At 41.2% G+C, this 24,237-nt stretch overlaps 1 protein-coding gene across 1 annotated transcript; it reads right to left on the bottom strand.

Annotated features, from left to right (window-relative positions):
• Nucleotides 1-4,388: 4,388 nt before the first annotated feature.
• Nucleotides 4,389-23,707, bottom strand: DYDC1 (DPY30 domain containing 1). Its single transcript, XM_068547988.1, has 7 exons — nt 23,568-23,707; nt 20,564-20,733; nt 18,511-18,612; nt 10,873-10,965; nt 7,440-7,496; nt 6,858-6,959; nt 4,389-4,479 (listed from the first exon to the last, which is right to left on the bottom strand). The coding sequence occupies exons 2-7, from the start codon at nt 20,708-20,710 to the stop codon at nt 4,450-4,452; spliced, it is 531 nt and encodes a 176-aa protein (XP_068404089.1). The 5' UTR covers nt 20,711-20,733; nt 23,568-23,707; the 3' UTR covers nt 4,389-4,449.
• Nucleotides 23,708-24,237: the final 530 nt, after the last annotated feature.

Consider the following 24,237-nt stretch of genomic DNA (forward strand, 5'->3'; position numbering starts at 1 on the left):
GCAGAAATAAATGAAATAGAAATGAAGAAAACAATAGCCAAGATCAATAAAACTAAAAGCTGGTTCTTTGAGAAGATAAACAAAACTGATAAACCCTTAGCCAGACTCACCAAGAAAAAATGGGAGAGGACACAAATGAAAAAGGAGAAATCACAACTGACACTGCAGAAATACAAAGGATTATAAGAGACTACTACAAACAACTATATGCCAATAAAATGGACAACCATGAAGAAATGGACAAATTCTTGGAAAGGTACAATTTTCCAAGACTGAACCAGGAAGAATTAGAAAATATAAACAGACCTATCACAAGTAATGAAATTGAAACCGTAATTAAAAATCTCCCAACAAACAAACGTCCAGAACCAGATGGCTTCACCGGCGAATTCTATCAAACATTCAGAGAAGAGCTAACACCAATCCTTCTCAATCTTCCAAAAAACTGCAGAGGGAGAAACACTCCCAAATTCATTCTATGAAGCCACCATCACCCTGATACCAAAACCAGAAAAAGATATAACAAAAAAAAGAAAATTATAGACCGATTTCACTGATGAACATAGATGCAAAAATCCTGAACAAAACACTAGCAAACAGAATCCAACAGCACACTGAAAGGATCACACTCCATGACCAAGTGGGATTTATCCCAGGGATGCAAAGATTCTTCAATATATGCAAATCAATCAATGTGATACACCATATTAACAAATTAAGGAATAAAAACCATATGATCATCTCAATAGATGCAGAAAAAGCTTTTGACAAAATTCAACACCCATTTATGATAAAAACTCTCCAGAAAATGGGCATAGGGGGAACCTACCTCAACATAATAAAGGTCATATATGACAAACCCACAGCAAGCATCATACTCAATGGTGAAAAACTGAAAGCATTTCCACTGGGATCAGGAACAAGACAAGGATGTCCACTCTTGCCACTCTTATTCAACATAGTTTTGGAAATCCTAGCCACGGTAATCAGAGAAGAAAAAGAAATAAAGGGAATACAAACTGGAAAAGAAGAAGTAAAACCGTCACTATTTCTTGATGACATGATACTATACATAGAAAATCTTAAAGATGCCACCAGAAAACTACTGGAACTAATCAATGAATTTGGTAAGGTTGCAGGATACAAAATTAATGCACAGAAATCTCTGGCATTCCTATACACCAACGAAAAATCAGAAAGAGAAATTAAGGAAACACTCCCATATACCATTGCAACAAAAAGAATAAAATACCTAGGAATAAACCAGCCTAAGGAGGCGAAAGACTTGTACTCAGAAAAGTATAAAACACTGATGAAAGAAATCAAAGATGACATAAACAGATGGAGAAATATACCATGTTCTTGAATTGGTAGAATCAATATTGTGAAAATGACTATACTGCCCAAAGCAATCTACAGATTCAATGCAATCCCTATCAAACTACCAATGGCATTCTTCACAGAATTAAAACAAAAAAACTTACAATTCGTATGGAAACACAAAAGACACCGAACAGTCAAAGCAATCTTGAGAAAGAAAAACGGAGTTGGAGGAATCAGGCTCCCCGACTTCAAACTATACCACAAAGCTACAGTAATCAAGGCAGTATGGTACTGGCACAAAAACAGAAATATAGACCAGTGGTACAGGACAGAATGCCCAGAGATAAACCCACGCACATATGGGCACCTAATTTACGACAAAGGAGGCAAAAACATACAGTGGAGAAAAGACAGCCTCTGCAATAAGTGGTGCTGGGGAAACTGGACAGCTACATTTAAAAGAATGAAATTAGAACACTCCCTAACACCATATACAAAAATAAACTCCAAATGGATTAAAGACTTAAATGTAAGACCAGACTCTATAAAACATTTAGAGGAAAACATAGGAAAAACACTCTTTGACTTAAACCACAGCAAGATCTTTTTTGACCCACCTCCTAGAGTAACAAATAAAAACAAAAATAAACAAATGGGATTTAATTAAACTTAGAAGCTTTTGCACAGCAAAGAAAACCATAAACAAGACAAAAAGACAACCCTCAGAATGGGAGAAAATATTTGCAAATGAAACAACAAAGGATTAATCTCCAAAATATACAAACAGCTCATGGAGCTCAATATCAAAAAAACAAACAATCCAGTTAAAAAATGGGTGGAAAACCTAAATAGACATTTCACCAAGAAGACATACAGATGGCCAAGAGGCACATGAAAAGATGCTCAACATCACTAACTATTAGAGAAATGCAAATCAAAACTACAATGAGGTATCACCTCACACCGGTCAGAATGGCCATTATCAAAAAAGCTAGAAACAATAAATGCTGGAAAGGGTGTGGTGAAAAGGGAAACCTCCTACACTGTTGGTGGGGATGTAAACTGATACAACCACTATGGAAAACTGTATGGAGGTTCCTTAAAAAACTAAAAATAGAACTACCATATGACCCAGCAATCCCACTACTGGCCATATACCCTGAGAAAACCGTAACTCAAAAAGGGTCATGCACCACAATGTTCACTGAAGCACTATTTACAGTAGCCAGGACATGGAACCAACCTAAATGTCCATCGACAGATGAATGGATAAGGAAGATGTGGCACATATATACAATGGAATATTACTCAGCCATAAAAAGAAACGAAATTTAGTTATTTGTAGTGAGGTGGATGGACCTAAAGTCTGTCATACAGAGGGAAGTAAGTCAGAAAGAGAAAAAAAATACCGTATGCTAACGCATATATATGGAATCTAAAAAAAAAAAATGGTACTGATGAACCTAGTTGCAGGGCAGGAATAAAGATGTAGACATAGAGAATGGACTTGAGGACATGGGGTGTGAGGGCGTAGCTGGGGCGAAGTGAGAGTAGCATCGACGTATATACACTACTGAATGTAAAATAGCTGGCTGGTGGGAAGCAGCAGCGTAGCACAGGGAGATCAGCTCGGTGCTTTGTGGTGACCTAGGGGGTGGGATAGGGAGGATGGGAGGGAGGCTCGGGAGGGAGGCTCAAGAGGGAAGGGATGTGGGGACATATGTATGCATATGGCTGATTCACTTTGTTGTGCAACAGAAACTAACATGGTATTGTGAAGCAATTATACTCCAATAAAGATGTATTAAAAAAAAATGTACAGAACTGGGTTTCCTTGGTGGCGCAGTGGTTAAGAATCCGCCTGCCAATGCAGGGGACACGGGCTTCGAGCCATGGTCCGGGAAGATCCCACATGCCGTGGAGCAACTAAGCCCGTGCGCCACAACTACTGAGCCTGTGCTCTAGAGCCCGTGAGCCACAACTACTGAGTCCGCGCGCCTAGGGCCCGTGCTCCACAACAAGAGAAGCCACCCCAATGAGAAGCCAACGCACCACAACGAAGAATAGCCCCCGCTCGCTACACTGGAGAAAAGCCCGCGTGCAGCAATGAAGACCCAACGCAGCCAAAAATAAATAAATTTATAAAATTAAAAAAAAAAGAACGTTGTTAAAAAATGTACAGAACTGATATAACATTTAATTAAATAGATATTTTTCCCATTATTTTTTCCATTTTTCTTTTCCCATTTAAGCAACTAGGCTGTTCTGTTCTCATTGCCTCGGGAAAGGTATGTTATAACCAAAAACAGAATTTTTTTTTTTAAAGAAGCCTCTTCCTGGCATTTATGCTTCCACCATTCCTTAAGGAACAGAAAGGACTCATAACATAGACTTAGGTTTGGAAGAATTTTATAAAAGAAGCAAAGATCTCCCTAAAGCTCAAAGTTAGACCTGAAACCTCCAGGAGGCCAAGAGCGCAGTCAAGGTCCACAGACCACCCAGCATCCACTGAAGGAAGCACCTTGCATGGCCTGTGTCCACTAAGATCTTCCTTTCAACAGCAGCACAGGCCCTCTGCCCAGTGAGTGTTCCAGAAAAAACAATGCTACCCTGTCCCTGGGACCTTTGTATCCCTCTTCATCCCAGCCCCATCAATAAGCATGGATTAAGTGGTACTACAAAGCATCACTCTCCAGCAAACTGGGGGAATCTTTGCAGTGCACTCCCAGGAGGAACCACCATATCTAAAGCATGTTGACGATTCCTGAGCTCTACACAGTGGCAGCCTCTTTCACTTCTCATAGAACCAGTAACTTTCAACTCTGGCAATCTTGTTCTCAAATAGATGCACACATTCTTTTCAGCTCGTCTCCCATTTGCCCCTTTTGGTTGCTTTGGGAAACACTCTCTCCTGTTCTCTCACTGGCATCATACAAGTAATCAAAACGGTGTCATACAAGTAATCAAAACAATATTTTAAGGCCACTCTTGAAGCCCATTTATAAAGCTGTCTTTAGAGGGAGGAAAAGCAGAGTTCAAGTTTGAAGGGAAAAAGAACAATTGGGGACCTCCTATTTTGAAACTTGAAAGAAGAAGAAAAATTTATTGTTCTTTGGTTGGTTGATCCTACAAATCTTGATCAATGTTTAATGCAACCTAAAAACAAAAAGTAAATATGCTTTAATACAACTAGAACTGTGAAATGTACAAGCCACAGAAAATTAAAGCTTAGGTAACTTCTATGTGACTATGTAAATAAAGCTTTTTGACAGTTTCAGATTATTTCAAATAAAATCCAAAGTCAATATAATAATAATTTAACTGTGTTCTCAATGTATTTATCAACCCATCCTTTCTTCTACTTCTCTTGCTATTCTCTCTTATTGTTATCCATATCCTTCTTGCAGGGGTCCCGTACGCACCCCTTAAATGTTGAAATTTCTCATGTTAGCCAGGTGACCTGACTCACTCTCCTAGCTTCACTTAGCATATATGCTGACTGCTGAATTCATCTCTCCTGCCTGGACCTCTCTCCTTCCTCCAGACCCATAACGTACTTCAAGGGGTCTTTGGCCATTTTCACCTGCATACCTCAGAGTGACCTGAAATCAACATGTCCACAACTGAAGACATCATTTTCACAAAACCTACTTTCTCTTCATATGTTCCTCAATTTAACGAATGGTAAAGCTCAAAAAATGGTGAAGAGTCCAGTTGCCCAAGGCAGAAATCTGGGCTTCATCCTTGATTTCTTTCTCTCCCTTATCTTCCCAGCTGATATCAAATCTACTCAGCTGTCCCCATCTCTGCTGTCTGGTCCTAGCCCTGGTCATCTTGCATCTGGATGACTGTGATAACCTCCTAAGTGGTCTCCTGTTTCCATTCCTGTCCACTCAGATCCTCTCTCCACCTTCTAAAAACACATATCTAATCCTTACATAAACCCTTTCAATGACTCCCACTGCACGTAAGTCCAAAATCCTTAAGAGGACACACAGAGCCCAGTGTGATCTGGCCTTTATCTACTTCTCCAGCTTCAAATCACACCATTCTCCTAGCTCCATACAACTCAGCCAAAATACTGGACTATTTGCATTCCTTGAAAGCATCTTGCTCTCTCCATCCACTGGGTTCATCTCAGGCTAATTCCTTAAACGTCATTTCCTGGGGAGGACTCACCCAGGCTAGGTCAGGGTTCCCTGCTCTGTCCTCTCAGACCACCTTCCCCGCTGGCCCATGGTCCCCAAAGGGCAGAAACCCTGTTTTGTTCACTGGTATTTTCTAGCTCCCTGCATGGTACCAAAACACAGCAGCCATTAAATAAAAATCTATCCACTGACTGATTAGCACCAAATCCTCCCAGCTCCACTTTCTGAACAGCTCTTAAAAACACCACTCACTACTTCAGGCCATCAGTGCCATCTCTCTGTAGATTACAAATAGCCTCCTGGTGGGTCTCCTCAAATCGATCACTCCATTCTCTTCTACACGCTATAGCCAGATGGCCTTCCTAAAACACAGTTCTGATCATGTTGGCCTCCACTACCTTTAGGATAAAATATAAACGTCTGAGCACAGATTACAAGTCCTTTCATGGTCTGGCCCCTGCTCTCCACTGCCTCAGCTCTGATCTCTCCCTGTCTCCCACTCTCTCTTCTCCCCTTCCCAGCCTCCCATCCCACCACTGAGTGACAAAGCTGACTTCCTCCAGGAAGCCTTCCCTGACCAAGGGTCCTCAACTGGGTGGCTGTCCCGCTTTGTCAGTGCCCACTGACGCAGGTGACTCAGTGCAGCCCTCTGCCAGGGCAGTCCCGGGTTACAGCTGCTGATGGGCCTCAGTTATCAACAGCCCCTCCTCTCGCTCTCCAAGCATACTGCTCTGGACCAGACATTACCTGCTCACTCTAACAATGACTATCAATTGCTTGTCCAGTTGTCTGTTTCTGCCCTAGACAAGGTCAAGAAGGACCTGTTTTCGGTCATAAAAGCATCGGGCACAATTTACGCGGTGCATAGGAAACACTAATGTTTATTAAATAAGCAAATGGACTTATATACTTTAAAAGCATGCACTCTCATTAGGATATTTACTTGGCTCCACGGTTTGCTACTGAGAACCAAAATGTTGGCCCCCAAAATTTAATTTAAAGATTATGTATTTCACCACGATTCTAAATACATATTTTGAAGAGATTTTGAAATTTTCAAAGGCTCATTTCCAAATATACACATCACCCTCTGCACAGGAGGGCACACTGCTCCCTCCACATTAATGCCCAGTGACCTCCCCATCAGTGCCCACACATTTGTGTGGAGCCAGACAAGTGCCCGCCCTCACCCTCAGGACCAGTAGCACAGTGCACAGAAGGGCAGAAGGCCAATTAGGGATAAGTCAGCACCCAGAACACTGGTTTTCTTTCTAGGAAACAAAAGGCCCATTTTGCCATCCAACCTTGGCCTGAGATACACCAGGCTCTCCCAAAGTAAAAAAAAAAAATCTGCTTTTCACAAAACACTTTCCTAAGGATACTCACGTCAGATAGCATCGGTTCATCAAGTTCTTCCACTCTGCTCAAGTTCGGCGCTCCGTATCGATCACTAATTTCAGCTAGTGTTTTGCCTGAGTCGGTTCCATCCTACAATCATAGAGTTCATTTTCACTTTCAAATGATTTTGAGATTAATACATTAATTTGCTTTCAGTTTTTCTAAGACACTTCTGTATTACAACATCAAAATTCAACATTGTCAATTAATGGAACGAACCAATACCTGTTAATGACAAGAGAATTCCAGGAATAAACGCAAAAACGTGTTTAAAAAAACACATCAGAAATTTAAAACATATCATTGCATGTAATCATGTGGTCAATAATCTCACAATATTCTGGTTTTTAAAAATACAAAAACAAACCGAATCTCCCAGTTCTACCCACTTTGAGATTTAGCTTTAAAGCACATCATATTTGTGACTTGTTATTAGTAGACTATGTACTTGGACTATCAGTTTTGATAATCTCCTTATTAAAAATTTAGCTATTAATGCATCAAAATTAAGCTTTACATTCCAGGATACTTATTCATTTCCCATAACATAGAGTAACTTTTTCTTCTCACCTCTCCATGTGAAATATCTTCACCCTTAGCTATATTTTCCATACTCATTCTCAACTCCTATAATACATAAAAATGAAGAAAAATACTTTGAATATACTTTTCATTTTGATTCCATGTTTAATTTTCAAGCATTTTATTTTTACATTATGATCAATCTAACAGCTAAAATGCTGTCCCTCTTAAAGGAGCAATGTGAATACAAAACTGCAGATACAGTCTCATTTAATACTCTATTAAGAGGTGACTACGATGTTTTGTCTATAATTAAATAGAACTTTTTAAAAAATGAAAAAGACTATTTCACTAACCCTGAAGCCAAATTACTAGCAAATGTGAAAAGTGACAAAATAAAAATTTTAATAAACTCTTAGAATACGAGATTTTGAAAGAACTGACAGTTATGTAGAATTTTATACATAGTAAAAAAGAAGTAAATATTTCTGAGGGAATTAATCTGGCCCAAGGCACTATCCAATACATGACACGTCTCCACAGTACCTGGACAATGCCCTCTATAATGCTCTGAACACATGGGAGACTCCTTTCTGAATGTGAAAACGTAGAATCTGCTAACCAAGTCAAACCTTGCTGTGGCCTCAATCTTTTCATTCTAAGGCAGCAGGCTGACCTAACTGCTCCTGAGCTGATTCATTTCAGCTGTTCAAAGATTAGTGACCTTGTGACCGTATATACAGTCACCCTGATTATTGGGGACATATATGGTACATATATGGTTTTCTCAAGATCATTCCCTTCTCCTGGGCATGTCTTATCCCACAACCACATGGCTCTGGTGGGAAAGCATATATTCTCACAGGACTCTGTTCCCCAGCCAAGGGATGGATACTTGACACAAACTAAGCCAGTCAGAATCCTTCCCCAAGATTCTTTTCTTAACTGAAACCCAAGAGAAAGGAATCTATTCCTCTCAGACAGTAGGAGCCATATTACAAGACCCAGGAACTATTAAGGACCGTGATCCTCACCTGTGTGCAGCAAACCAGGCCACAGTGAGAGACAACAGCAGCGGTAAGAGCCCTGGCAGCATTGATTCTCTTGCTCCCAAAGGTCTGGAAGACCCAACTCAACCAGAGCCCTTCACAGTTTAGTTGTAAAACCCTTTCTTCAACCCAGGATCCTTCCAATAAATTTCCTTTTGCAAATGATAGTTTAAGTTATGTCTCTGAAGCCATAAAAAGGTGAGGACGAAAAGACATGGATGAATTTGTCTCTCAGCAAGGGGTCAAGCAGCAGTATGTTGCAGGGAAGAGAGGGGTGATAAGCCAGTAGGAATATGACTTATTAAAGTTACTATGGCTCTGATCACACAGTCTGGTAATGGCCATAGAGTAACATCAATGGGACCCTCTGGAGCCAATCCCTTCTATAAATCACAGACTTCCCAGCACTCACATATAGCTATCAGGCATCTCAATAAAAAATATTTTCAATTCTCTTATTATTTTGATCACCGTCTTCTTGATGTATTCTGGTTCTTCTTTCTTTGGCGATCACGGAATCTTAACTGAAGAGGAAGGGGGTATGCATTTACGTGTGTGTGCATGCATGGGTATCCATGTGTCCTATCATATTCAGACAAAAATAGATCAGCATCGGTGTTTTTTAAAATTATGGGGACACAGGTTCGTGCCCTGGTCTGGGAAGATCCCACATGCTGCGGAGCAACAAAGCGCATGAGCCACAACTACTGAGCCTGTGCGTCTGGAGCCCATGCTCCGCAACAAGAGAGGCCGCGACAGTGAGAGGCCCGCGCACCGCGATGAAGAGTGGCCCCCGCTCGCCGCAACTAGAGAAAGCCCGCGCACAGAAACGAAGACCCAACACAGCCAAAAATAAAATTAATTAATTAATTAAATAAAAAAAAAAAAACTATGTACAGAGATTTTAATTTATCCTTTTAAAATCTCATCCTTTTGACTCACAAAAGTAGTTTTCCAACACTTGGGCTACAAAAGGACTAAATGATTTCACTTTGTAAAGAACAATTCTTAATAGATTAATCTCTATAGAATGATGAGCATAGTACATTGATGAGAAGAAAAGAATTTACCTCAAGAGTTAAAAAAGTAATTAACTAATTAATTAAATCTCATCTTTTAAAAAAATTTAATTTACCCTTCCTACTTTTTAAAATTGCTTTAAATAATGATGCTTTCATCTAAGCCATTAATAAACATCTTCTACAAAACCTGCTTCTTTTTAAAATTTTAATTACACAATAAATAGAGGAGTAACATTTGAGTAACCAGATACTACCTATAAGAAACAATATGAAATATCCAGTTGAAAAGTATAACTCAGTCATGCAGAAGTTTGGTCTATACGACACATACCTTTCGGACACAAGGAAACATTGGCCAAGCAGGAGGCTTGACATAAGACAGACACAGTCTGGGGGCTTCCCTGGTGGCACAGTGGTTAAGAATCCGCCTGCCAAGGCAGGGGATTCGAGCCCTGGTCCAAGATCCCACATGCTGTGGAGCAACTAAGCCCGTGCACCACAACTACTGAGTCCAAGTGCCACAACTACTGAAGCTCATGCTCCACCAACAAGAGAAGCCACTGCAATGAGAAGCCCATGCACCGCAACCAGAGAAAAGCCCACGCGCAGCAATGAAGACCCAACGCAGCCAAAAAAATAAAATAAAATAATAAAATAAATAAACTTATTAAAAAAAAACACAGACACAGTCAATGGAGATGGACTTTTTTGACATAAGTTACTGAATAGTTTATTTAAAGAAAGACATGAAAAATCCAAATAAAAACATACATACATATATATATTTTTGGCTGCGTTGGGTCTTCGTTGCTGCACACGGGCTTTCCTTAGTTGCGGCAAGCAGGGGTTACTCCTCGTTGCGGTGCGCGGGCTTCTCATTGTGGTGGCTTCTCTTGTGGAGCACAGGCTCTACGCGTGTGGGCTTCAGCAGCTGCGGCGTGTGGGCTCAGCAGTGTGGCTCATGGGCTCTAGAGCGCAGGCTCAGTAGTTGTGGCGCATGGGCTTAGTTGCTCCACTGCATGTGGGATCTTCCTGGACCAGGGATCGAACCCATGTCCCCTGCATAGGCAGGCGGATTCTTAACCACTGTGCCACCAGGAAAGTCCCCAAAACATAGTTTTAAATGTAAAGGATTGTTGATAATACATCTAACATGAAGAAAAGAAACAAACTATTGTCTCAGAGATCAGAATACCCCCAATACTACAAAGAACTTCACCTTCAGTATCAGCTACCATAATTAGGAACAACTATTTCGTGACTAAAATGTTGACCAGGGCTTCCTGGCAACATTAGACCTTCCTGGCAGGTCTTTAGACTATGAATCCCCTGCTACAACAGCTGGAAGAAACAGTTTGAGGATTCTCAGAGGTTTTGAATAAAACAAACATTTATAAAACTTCAAATTACCTTCTCAAATTGTTCTTGAGCTCTCTGCAGTTCTTCTATTCTCTGTCTCTCTTTTTCTTGCATTTCCAACTCCAGCTGGAATGCCAGCTGTTGCTGAATATTTAGAAATAAATAAGTCATATTAGAGTCAGATCAATTGCAAGGAATTCACTCTATTACTCTGAAGTGTCCCAGGATAATTAAGTTTATGTCCACCTAAATTTCAGAAACTTACAAAAATAAATGGTCACAGCCACTCAGTACTTTAGCTTTTACAAATATTTCCTGAAGTATAAAATTAAAAAGGAAGCTTCCTTAATTGCTAATTTTAGAAAAGCACAGTTTGTACAAAATCAAGTCGTTTTGTCTGTTCTTCCTGAAGCTACAAATGAGACTGCAGTGATTTTTTTTTTTTTTGGATAAAATCTCTTTAAGCACAGATGGATCTTCAAATAGCCAAACCTTGTTTGTAAAATAGTAGATAAGAACATTTTAAGTATATTATCTGAAACCAGAGATAATCAACAACATACTTGGTCCCAACTCAACATATATTCTAGCCACGCGAGAATAGGGGTCGGTAGACTAAATTCCTTGGGCCAAGCCTGACCCAACTCCTGTTTTTGTACAGCCCACAAGTGAAGAATGGTTTTTATACATTTTTCATGGTTGAATAATATCAAAAGAATAATAATATTTCATTGCACATGAAAATTATATGAAATTCAAGTGTCAGTGTCTATAAATAAAGCTTTATTAAAACACTGCCATGCTCACGCTCACTCACTTATTTACTGTGACTGCTTCTGCCCCATGACAGCACAGCTGAGGATATGCAACAGAGACCACAGGTGGTACTCTCACTGCCTTGCACTGCTGCTCAGCACACCACAAGTTCAGTGACACCATTATAACTCACAGCATTTGGAGTGCCACAGTACCACTATACCAGGACTTTTTTTTTTTTTTTTAATCAGTGCATTACCCATCATAACAAAACAAGAAAAGAAGTGGATTTTGAATGTTGTCCTTTTAAGACACAGTGGAGTGTGGGTTACTTTATTATCAGATTAAACAGCAAAGGACAGTGTTTCTCATGCAACCACACTGTACTAAAAGAATACAGTAAATATCAGCATTACCAGAGTAAGGACTCATCACAATCTTCTCAACTCACATGAATGCAAAGGTCAGAAATATTAAGAAATTTAAAACAGAATTATTTCATGAGAGCAGAATTTCTTCACAAAAATTAAAAATGAAAAGGAGGCTGCGGGCTTCCCTGGTGGCGCAGTGGTTGAGAATCTGCCTGCCAATGCAGGGGACACGGGTTCGAGCCCTGGTCTGGGAAGATCCCACATGCCACAGAGCAACTAGGCCCGTGAGCCACAATTACTGAGCCTGCGCGTCTGGAGCCTGTGCTCCGCAACAAGAGAGGCCGCGATAATGAGAGGCCTGCGCACCGCGATGAAGAGTGGCCCCCACTTGCCGCAACTAGAGAAAGCCCTCACAAAGAAACGAAGACCCAACACAGCCATAAATAAATAAATAAATAAATAAATAAAAATTTAAAAAAAAAAAAAAAAAGGAGGGTGCGACGAAAGTAAGATCCCAAGTGGCTCTTCTGTTAGCCCAGCAAAGAAATACATTTATCATTGGTGATTCAATTAAAACAAGTTAGAATTCAATGTCCAGAAGAAACATAAGCTTAAGATTATTATCCTGTTGGTGAGAACAGCTGCTCAAAGAGTCGATTACACAGGGAGCAAAATCAATGGTCAATTAAAGACAAGGCAGGGCTTCCTTGGTGGCGCAGTGGTTAAGAATCCGCCTGCCAATGCAGGGGACACGGGTTCGAGCCCTGCTCTGGGAAGATCCCACATGCCGCAGAGCAACTAAGCCCGTGCGCCACAACTACTGAGCCTGCGCTCTAGAGCCCGCGTGCCACAACTACTGAGCCCACGTGCCACAACTACTGAGCCCACGTGCCACAACTACTGAAGCTCACGTGCCTAAAGCCTGTGCTCCGCAACAAGAGAAGCCACCGCAATGAGAAGCCCGTGCACCGCGACAGAAAGTAGCCCCCGCTCGCCACAACTAGAGAAAGCCCACGCCCAGCAATGAAGACCCAACACAGCCAAAAATAAATAAATAAAATAAATACATTAAAAAAAAAAAAAGACAAGGCGAATGGTTTTGAGTGGTTTTCCTTGGCTCTTTTTTTTTTTTTTTCCCTTGGCTCTTGATGAGTAGACAAATGCTCCCAACACTGCTTAGTTGCTGTTTATCAAAGGACTCAATGCTGAGTTTGCAGTGACTGAAAAATCAACTGCTGTGAACAGTCTTCATGAACAGTACTACAGGCAAGAACATCTTCAAAGATGCTGAGGAACATTAATTCAGTACAACCAGATGTGACATCTGCCCAGATGTGTTACAACCAACAGTGATAAAAGTGTTTATGGAACAGAAAGAGGCTTAATTGGACAAAATTTACAAAGCTGGTGAAAACACAGTGTTTAAAACCTATGAGTTCTCATTTTATGATTCAACAGCAGCTACTCTGCAGAAAATATTTGACTCTATCATGTGTTATTGAGCCAGCAGTGTTGAAACTGAGTCCCCCCTAAAGCTGAGTTCCCTTATTTTCTGATTAATCTCTCTATCCAAAACTTTATTCCCTTTCTTGTCCCCTCTGACCCCTATCCTGTGCTAACTGAACACTAATCAACCAGAGTCAGATGACTAAAATTGCTGTTGTCAATAGCATCGTTAATGTACTAAAATTGCTATTATAGATATCATCATTAATGTACAAACTCAGGTTGTTTCTCTAGGACAAGATGAGCTAACAGACCCTCCAAGCCATGGACCACCTGGCTGGAGAACTGTAAACTGGAGACATTCTGACTTCCAAAGGAGTCAATGTTGAGTTCAAAATGACTGAAAAAATCGATCACTGACTGAAAAAAATCAATGACTAAGAAATATAACAGAAGTGCTGCAGCAACATGGATGGACCTAGAGATTATCATACTAAGTGAAGTAAGTCAGACAGAGAAAGACAAGTATCATATGATATCACTTATATGTGGAAACTGAAAAAAAACAGAAACAGACTCACAGACATAGAAAACAAACTTATGATTACCAAAGGGGGGGGGATTAAACTGGGAGTAGGGGATTAACAGATGCATACTACCATATATAAAATAAACAACAAGGATTTACTGTACAGCACAGGGAACTATATTCAATATCTCGTAATAAACTATAACAAAATAGAATAAAAAAGAACACAGATATATACATATATATGTATATATAACCACTTTGCTGTACACCTGAAACTAACACAATATTGTAAATCAACTATACTTCAGTTAAAAAAAAAAGAAAAGAAATGTCACAGAAACATCACAAGATTAATCCTAGCCTCTTTGCTCTTCCCCTTTAAGAAAACCCCTCACTCAAAGACTCAGCTGGAGTGGATCTGAGGCTTGTCTCCCACTTCCTTGCTTGGCACCCTGCAATAAACTCTGTACTTTCCTTCACTACAACCCACTGTCAATAGATTTGGCTTTGCTGTGCGTTGGGTGAGCAGACCCGAGTTTGGTTCAGTAACGGTGTCAACAGTGACCTTCATTTACCCTCATGAACTTAAGCATCATTTCTGTGAATTTCTGTCAGAAATAGAAGCTGAATATATCTTGACTTGCCCTACCACCCCATAGTTCCACGGCTCAACAGTGGTAATGTTTTATTGTGAATTTTTGAGCTCAGGGACAAGACTGACGTTTTTCTTAATGAGAAGACCATTTTCAACTACAATTATCAAACATTAAATAGCTTTGGAAATTAGCTTCCGCTGCAGACTTAATAATGATTTTTAATCAATTTAACCTAAAAGTTGCCTAGAAGGCAAAACAGCACTCATATGTAAAACTTACACTGCAGGAAAGTCATTTCAGCAATAACTAATTTTCTGAATCACAATGTCAAGCTGCTTTATACACTCCCAGTGCTGTCAGAAACGGGATTTCCATTCCCACACAAATTTGTGACAGATACATTTTCCAAGCTCAAACTATAGTTCCAGAGTGTTTTTAGGCCTCGACGTAAGTGCAAAGGAAATTCCCCCATTTCAAAATCCATTTAACTGTGTAACTGAGAAGTTTTCACCAACCTTCAACTGGAAGGGATTAATCTACCAGGTAGTGGGTAAAAGACAAATATCAAGAGGAAAATCTAATAGAATTCTACGAGTGCCTTCCAAGAGATGAATACACTCAAAACTATAGGCACATGGACTGATATCAATATTTGGCAGGACCTATGAGGGAAAAGACATTTTTCAAAGATGACGTACATAAAATCTCATTATAGATCAGCATTAACAGATACATATTTTCAATACATTTTGATGATAGGGAACATTATCTTTGAACTCCAACTAAGTGAAACGTTATCTTTAAAAAGGGAATGTAGAGCCATAACTACTGAGCCTGTGCGTCTGGAGCCCATGCTCCGCAACAAGAGAGGCCGCGACAGTGAGAGGCCCGCGCACCGCGATGAAGAGTGGCCCCCGCTCGCCGCAACTGGAGAAAGCCCTCGCACAGAAACGAAGACCCAACACGGCCAAAAATAAGTAAATTAATTAATTAATTATTTTTTAAAAAGGGAATGTAATTCTTCTCAATAATAAGCCTACACTGCAGAAAAAATTGTATTTGATTTTTTTAAATTTTTACTTCATCAATAAAACATTTGTAGAAATTTATTTTCTCTCCTGTTATAGCTACATAGTATACCATAATCCCTACATAACATCCTCAATTTTGCTTCTTGGCCTGAAAATCATAAAATATCCACCTTTACAGAAAGAGTTTGTCAACCTCAGCTAGAAAATAATTTCTCACCATCAGTCCAGTGCCACTCCATAAACAACCTAATATAAGCTCATTCCATTAACAGCACTTTAAAACTATATTTTTAAACGCATTTAAAAAAAAATACATTTTTACAAAGAGATAATAAACAGTGATTAATATTTATTCACAAAGGGCTGTTTAAGGTAATTTCTTCATATTCCTATATCATCCCCACTAAGGTAAAAGTGATAGGGCTTCCCTGGTGGCGCAGTGGTTGAGAATCTGCCTGCCAATGCAGGGGACACGGGTTTGAGCCCTGATCTGGGAAGATCCCACATGCCACGGAGCAACTAGGCCCGTAAGCCACAACTACTGAGCCTGTGCGTCTGGAGCCTGTGCCCCACAACAAGAGAGGCAGCGACAGTGAAAGGCCTGCACACCACGATGAAGAGCGGCCCCCGCTTGCCGCAACTAGAGAAAGCCCTCGCACAGAAACGAAGACCCAATACAGCCAAAAATAAATAAATTAATTAATTAATTTAAAAAAAAAAACGTGATGGGCTAGGTAGCCGAAATGCAGGAACGTTATCATTCAATCAACTTTCAGATATTTGTAGAGGAAGCGAAATTAATCTCTCAACAATAACACAAAGTGCAGTTGCTAAATACCAACCACATTGGTCAACATAACCGTTTTCTTAACATTTTCAGGAAATGTTCGAAACCCAGTCGCTTTCTTCACACGTGTGTAAAACCATTAGAAAAACATTCAAACAAATACAAAAGCTAGTACTTCCAAAATGAACTCTTAAGCAGAAAACAGCAAGAAAAATGTTTCCCTGCTCACAAGGACCCAGGCTTGTTGGAGAATGCCTAAAATTTCAAGGAATTTCAACTCAGTGGTACTGATTATGAGGACACCTGCTCTTGCAACCAACAGGCAGGTGACCAGAGTCCTGACCTTCCAGCTCACTTGACTCGGGGGACACGGAGAGGCCTCTCTCTTTCTCTTCATCTGTTGGTCCACTCGTCCCTTCTCCTCCTCTCATCTATCTCTGCCCACCAGTCCACTTCTTTAATGGGCCATCACATCTTCTGCAGGATATCACTATGTCTTCCACCCCCAATACAATGCTTAGGGTTTGATGCACAGGGGATGGCTTCATACTGATACAGCTAGAAAAATGTTTGGGTTCTAGTATTGCCAAATTTTATTTAAGTAAGGTAAAGAAGATGAGTCAAAGCAAATTAAACAGCTCCATATCTGTGATCTAACTATCTTAGGGAAGGAGAACTGCTGAGAAGTTCTCCTTATTCTGACAGACAGGGGACAGATGCCAGCTCTAGGAGCTGGAAGAGGCAGGGCAGATCCTCACTCAAAGTTGGGGCGACTGCAGCGGACACTTGCCCATTTGGACGGTCATTTGGCATCCAACTCAACACTGTGCAACCTCCCCCACAAAAATAAGCCAAATGACTGAAAAATGAAGACTCAGAAGCAGTAAAGGTGCCTAGAATAGCCATATCCATCTAAGGTGCCTAGAATGATCTACTCCAGTATCAAGGATGGGAGACAAGACAGAGAAGCTAGTTTCTATGTCTACATTTTCCTTTTTTATCCACACATCCAAATAATAGGCTTCTTTCCCTTTTTATAATATGTAAACTGGAGTTGAGACTCTAGAGTTAAGTACCAAAGTATAGGGTGACTCCAACTTGGTTTAGAAGAGCTCCATAAATTAAATTAGTCCAGAAGTCACTCTAGAACTTTCCCCTCTCTGGTTTATACTCCATGGCCCACCTCTTCAACCATTTTCAAACCAACATCTTTAGCTCCCCAATCCTGCTAACCCAAACTCACTTCAGTCAAAGGGTCTGTCTCCCCCACATCCTCACTCAAATATCCAGGCCTAGGTGGAGAAAATCACATCATCACAAAACCAAACCAAAAGGCCCCATTATGACTGCTTGGTCTCAGGGAATTCAGTGCTACCGAGGGATGCTAAGTTTCCTTGGTCAACTCTACCTCTCCAAAGCCACTGTTTCAAACCTTCCCCACTCTCCCCACACCTCCTACCTTACCACCTCATTCTGGGCAGATGATCATGGTCCCTACTTCATAAAAAAGAAATAGTCACACAGAAACTGCTTTCAACTTTTGCCACAAAACCTACACACCACATGTACCTAACGCCGTACTCTCCTCTTTCCTTGAATCAAAGAATCAAAGAAGGGCCCCTCCACCTGCCCAACCTGTGTTCCAGAGCCAATTTCCTCTGGTCTCCATGAAAAGTTGACTCTAGTAATCATTCCCTTTATTTCTTTACATCAACCACTCCCCTCCACTCTGTTCCTTAAAAAAACCAAACAAATAAACAAAAGAAAACTCCTTCCCTGAAAATCTCCTTGAAAGCATTACCTCTACTCACCATCTCCATCTCCCCTGCTTTACCCCACCCCACATTCGCTGCTCCCACCAAGGTCACCAGTGGCCTTAAATGAGACTTGGCAGTTCTGTTCCCACTCAACCAGCCACAGACATGGCTGACCACTCAGGTCTCATTGAGACGCTGTCCCCTTGGCTTCTGTGACAGCAGACTCTCTGGGTTTTCCTCCTACCTCACCACCACTGCTTCTTCTCCAGTAAAGAAGCCACATACAGACATAAAGATGAAGATATAAGAAAGCTACATCTAAGCAACAAGAGATGGGTTTTTCAACACTTGGGTTGCACCACACCAAGGGTGACTCCACTAGTTCCAATCACCACTGAACTCTCTTGTCTCACCTGCTGAAACAGGAGCTCCTCTGCTTTAAGTCTCTCCATCATTTCCTGCTCCATCACAGCTAATTCTCTTTCATGCTCCAACTGGGCCATTTCCTCTTGTCTCTAACATGGTTTAAAAAAAAAACAACATCATGTGACTAATTACAGATAAAACAATCTGTAAAAACAATCTTAACAGCATCTTAATCTCCAACAGTAGGGAAAGGATTAAGCAAATTATAGTCTATCCATTTGAAAAGTGTATAATAATTGGGGGAAATGTGTGTTTTATTTCAACAAAGAGCACAAAATTAAAATTACACAGCAAATACAGTCACAATTGTGTAAAAAAAAAAATCTCCAGGCAAATGTGTAGAAAAAAGACTAGAATACCTAAAAATACCTAAGAATCTAAATAGAGGTCTTCTTTATTTTCTTCTTTCTACTTTTTCATGTTATCCAAGTTTTGTATAATAAACATACTATTTTTATAATAGAAAGAAATGATAATATTGAACTTTTTTTAAAAAGCAAAGAAGCTGGACCAATTATTTCACTCCTCTAATTTTGTAAAAGAAGATCCACAACGGAACAGGATAGAAAGCCCAGAAATAAACCCAAGCACCTATGGTCAATTAATGGAGAAAAGACAGTCTCTTCAATAAGTGGTGCTCGGAAAACTGGACAGCTACATGCAAAAGAATGAAATTAGAACATTCTCTAGCACCATACACAAAAATAAACTCAAAATGGATTAAAGCGCTAAATGTAAGACTGGATACTATAAAACTTCTAGAGCAAAACATAGGCAGGACACTCTTTGACCTAAATCACAGCAATACCTTTTTTGGATCCATCTCCTAGAGTAATGGAAATAAAAACAAAAATAAACAAATGGGACCTGATTAAACTTAAAAGCTTTTGCACAGCTAAGGAAGCCATAAACAAAAAGACAACCTATGGAATGGGAGAAAATATTTGCAAACGATGCAACCGACAGGGATTTATCTCCAAACTATACGAACAGCTCATATAGCTCAATATCAGAAAAACAAACAACCCAATCAAAAAATGGACAGAAGATCTAAATAGACATTTCGCCAAAGAAGACATACAGATGGCCAAAGGCACATGAAAAGATGCTCAGCATCACTAATTACTAGAGAAATGCAAATCAAAACTACAATGAGGTATCACCTCACACCAGTCAGAATGGCCATCGTCAAAAAGTTTATAAATAGTAAATGCTGGAGAGGGTGTGGAGGAAAGGGAATCCTCCTACACTGTTGGTGGGAATGTAAATTGGTACAGTCACTATGGAGAACAGTGTGGAGGTTCCTTAAAAAACTAGAGTGCATATGATCCTTCAATCCCACTCCTGGGTATATATCCGGAGAAAAACATAAGTCTAAAAGATACATGCACCCCAATGTTCACTGCAGCACTACTTACAATAGCCAAGACATGGAAGCAACCTAAATGTCCACTGACAGATGAATGGATAAAGAAGATGTGGTACATATATACAATGGAATACTACTCAGCCATAAAAATGAATGAAATAATGCCATTTGTAGCAACATGGATGGACCTAGAGATTATCATATTAAGTGAATTAAGTCAGACAGAGAAAGACAAATATGATATCAGTTATATGTGGAATCTAAAAAATGATACAAATGAACTTATTAACAAAACAGAAACAGACTCACAGACTTAGAAAACAAACTTACGGTTACCAAAAGGGAGAGGCTGGGAGGGGAGAGATAAATCAGGAATTTGGGAGTAACATATACACACTACTATATATAAAATAGATAAACAACAAGGACCTACTGTACAGTGCAGGGAACTATACTGAGTATTTTGTAATAACCTATATGGAAAAAGAATCTGAAAAAAAATTGTGTGTGTGTGTGTGTGTATATATATATATATATATATATATATACACACACACACACATATATGCATAACTGAGTCACTTTGCTGTAGACCTGAAACTAACGTAACATTGTAAATCAACTATACTTCAATAAAAAATAAATTAAAAAAAGAGAAGATCCATACTTACTTGTTGCTCCACGGTCACATTGTTCTTATACTTGTAAATCCACAATGCTAAGTATTCTATTGGATCCACTGGGCGCATCCTTGCCACCTCTGCAAGACCTTGAGTTAGACAGGTCCCAAGATTCTTTTGAAGATATGCCGACTCCATTTCTCACTGCTGAATAAACACCTCTAAAAGATAAACGTTTTGCATTAGTGCAGGAAATTTTCAATGAAGGCACAATCAAAGTAGAGTTCAGTGAGGCCAACAAAGCATTACATCCTGTCACCAGTCCTGGGCACCTGCCATCAGGGATGGCACAAGCAAGCTGGCTCCAGGACACTTCTAGCAGTTTCCAAAAAGCCTCCACAGAAGTCACTACAACTAAAATAGTTTCAAAAACCTGAAGGACCCTGGAGTCCAAGAGTCAGAAAAGGGTTACTGTCATTATTGATGGTGAGACGACTATATGGCAAGTGATGCATGTCTTACTAAATCCTTACAACATACCTGAACATGGTATCATTAGCCCCACGGTGCAGATGAGGTCGCCCAGGCCCAAAGGGCATAAGTGAACAGCCCAGGATCACACAGGTGGCGTATAATGAAGAGGGATTCATACCCAACTCCTGATTCCAGAGTCATTACCCTAAGTGACTTACTAAGATGCTCCTCCCGAGCCATGAGAGTCGTTTCTAGAAAATATCACAATAGACCACCTCAAATTTTTTAAAAATCCAAGTATCTCAAGGCCAAAGAATAAAAAAATTCAACCTTCAAAGAACAGCATATGAAGCTCCTCATGCTTTGGCCCCAATTCTGTTTCCAGGCTCACCTCTAGATATTGTTTCTGCCTCTAACATATTCTGGGCTCTAACTACACAGAACATCCTGCCATTCTGCTGCTCACACCTTGCATGTTTCCATCTCCATGACTTTTGCACATGATGGCCCCCTCAATTTCTCTCAGCTTGGAAAATATCTCCTCATCTGCAAGGTATCAATCATCTCTAATTCCTCACTGCTGTGGCTAATACAACCATCTCCCAGGCAACACAAAGACGTTCCTCCTTCCCCAAGCAGCTCACACAGTACTTGTCACACTATCTGAGCATTATCTGTGTGTGCACATGTCTGTCCTCCTGCTAGAGGACAAACTTCTCTAGCTCCTCAAAAAGCGTGTTTCAATCACAGCGTGGACACAGCTGGCTCTCCATGGTGGCAAGTGAATGAGTTTCTCCACTCTCTCAGTAATGTCCCAGTTTATTTACAAATATGGACACGAACCATCTCAGATCAGACAGAGAGAGAGAGATGGGGAGGAAGGAAGGAAGGAGGGAGGGAAGGAAGGAAGAAAGGAAGGAAGGAAGGAAGGAAGGAAGGGAGGGAGGGAGGGAGGGAGGGAGGGGAAACGAAAGAAAGAAAAAGAAGGAAGGAAGGAAGGAAGAAAAGAAAGAAAGAAAGAAAGAAAGAAAGAAAGAAAGAAAGAAAGAAAGAAAGAAAGAAAGAAAGAAAGAAAGGGAAATGCAGTAACTACTCTATTTAAGGTGCTTTGAAAAAACTGATCACCTTCGAATTACCCTTATGGAATCCAGACTCCTCTGAGAATCTGATGAAATGTACTCATTATTCAACAAATATATATTGAGTACCTATTACATGTCAGGCATGAGCAATTATAGGGGACAGACTGCCAGTGTCTAGACTTGTCCCTGGACAAATCCACCTAACATTCTACACAAAATTTCAGAAACAATGACCTCCTGAGTTTCATCCACAGACCCCAATACTACTCTCTCTCATATGATGGTGGTAGAGTACAAAATGGCATAACCCCATGGAGAAAAATTTGTAAATATCTAGAAAATTACGTATGTATTTACCCTTTGACTGATCAATCTCACTTCTGGGATCCTATCTTGCAAAAATATGCAGTGATATATGCACAGGGTTGTTTTGCACTATTACTAGGGATAGCCAAATTGGGACCCCATGCAGATGTTCATCATTAAAGGATTAATGAGATACAGCTACACAATGAATTATTGTGCAGATAAAAAGAGAATGAGGAAGATCTCCAGAACTGGGAGTGATCTCTAGAACACAATGTGAAGTGAAAAAAAGCAAGATGAAGAATTTGCGTATAGTATACCGTCGTTTGTATTAGCAACAGCAGTGGGGAAAGGAATGTGTATGTGTGTATACATAAATGTAGTCATAAAAACAAACTAAAAACCGGCACAAACGAACCTAATTCCCTGTCAAGCTGTGTGTCTTAACCACACAGAGAAAAGAATTATTACAACTGAGTATGGAACACAGTATCCTCATCGTACTTCTTCAATAATACTCTAAAGACAAATCTCAATGTCATCTGAAACAGAGTAACAATTAAAAAGGGAACAGATTACTGCTGCTACTCCAGAAAGATAACAAACACATGGGAAGGGTACCGTGGTCCGTAAGGAGAAACCTCCCTAGTATTGGTCTCAAACCTACGCAGGCTGCATCTCGTTAACAGCGGAACCCAGGTGAAACTCATTACCTCGCTTGGCTTGTTTCCTGCCCATGAAACAGCGACAATACCCATCTCAAAAGCCTGTTGTAAGGAATATTATTTTTCATACACAGCAACAGGCATCTTGGCTCATACATAAGAAAGCCCCTTCCCACAGAAACAGCTGCCTCAAGCCTGGAGAAGCTGTCAGAAGAAATAGAAGGCGGTTCCTCGCTCATGCTTGGGAGAAAGCCGGCCGAGTAGGAAAGGAAGGGACCGGGTAGGGTTGCCAGTTTTGCAAATAAAAATACAGGATGCCCAGTTAAATTTCAGATAAACAAGGACTAATTTTGTATTATACTATATTTGTGCTAAAAAGCACAAAATCTGTGAAATTCATTTTTAACTGCGTACGCCGAATTTTATCTGTCAACCCTGGATTCCGAGCGCTTCGGCAGGTTTTCCATCCCGGGTCCGCGGAAGGGTGCCCGCCTCCCCTGCCCCTCCAAATGGCGCGGCGCCGCTCACCACCGAGGAGGAGGACCCAGCCACAGAGGTGTCCACGGAGTCTGGCGCTGAGCTAACCCTCTCTCGCCTCTGGAGCCTGGACGTCGCCTGAGCCCTACACCACTCGCAAGGTCCAACGGTCAAAACCGTCTCCGTCCGCCGGAACCCAGCCCAGCACCAGGAGCCGTTCTTCCCAGACTGCGCCTGCGTTCTAAATGCGGGCGGCTGACGCACGCGCCTACCTACCCGCGAGTCGCGTCCCGTCGCTAGGCAACGAGCGTGCGCGCTCCAGGTGCAGGAGACGGCCGGGGGCAGAGAGGAAGGGGCGCCCGCGGAGAGCTGAGCCGACTGCGCCCGGCGGGGATCGTGGGAGGGGGCGCGCGGGCGGGGGTTGATCGGAGGCGGGGCCCGGAGGAGGAGGTGCTGCAGAGAGCAGAGGCGGGCGGAGCGGGGAGGGGTAGGACGAGCAGTTGAGAGCAGGGGGCGCGCGGGGTGTGCAAGGTGCCGGGTGGAGAGCAGGGAACACCGGGGTAGGTGAACAGAGACGTGCAACCTAGAGGCTGTGAGGAGGGGGTAGCCGAAAAGGGGAATCGAGCGAGCGGGGCCGGCAGGTGGGCGCACACTGGGAGAGAGAAAGGGCAGAGGGCTGGCCTGCGCGGGGTGGGGGGAGTGGCGGGGGGAGTAGCCGCAA

The sequence above is a fragment of the Eschrichtius robustus genome, chromosome 7 (genome assembly GCF_028021215.1).
Source record: "Eschrichtius robustus isolate mEscRob2 chromosome 7, mEscRob2.pri, whole genome shotgun sequence".
NCBI lineage: Eukaryota > Metazoa > Chordata > Mammalia > Artiodactyla > Eschrichtiidae > Eschrichtius > Eschrichtius robustus.

Excerpts from the sequence above, each read along its gene's own strand:
- DYDC1 (XM_068547988.1), bottom strand. The coding sequence starts at position 20,710 with ATGGAGTCGGCATATCTTCAAAAGAATCTTGGGACCTGTCTAACTCAA. Across the intron at positions 10,966-18,510 it reads AGGAGCTCCTGTTTCAGCAG|CAACAGCTGGCATTCCAGCT; the intron begins GTGAGACAAGAG and ends CTAAATATTCAG. Across the intron at positions 6,960-7,439 it reads AAGATATTTCACATGGAGAG|GATGGAACCGACTCAGGCAA; the intron begins GTGAGAAGAAAA and ends CTATGATTGTAG.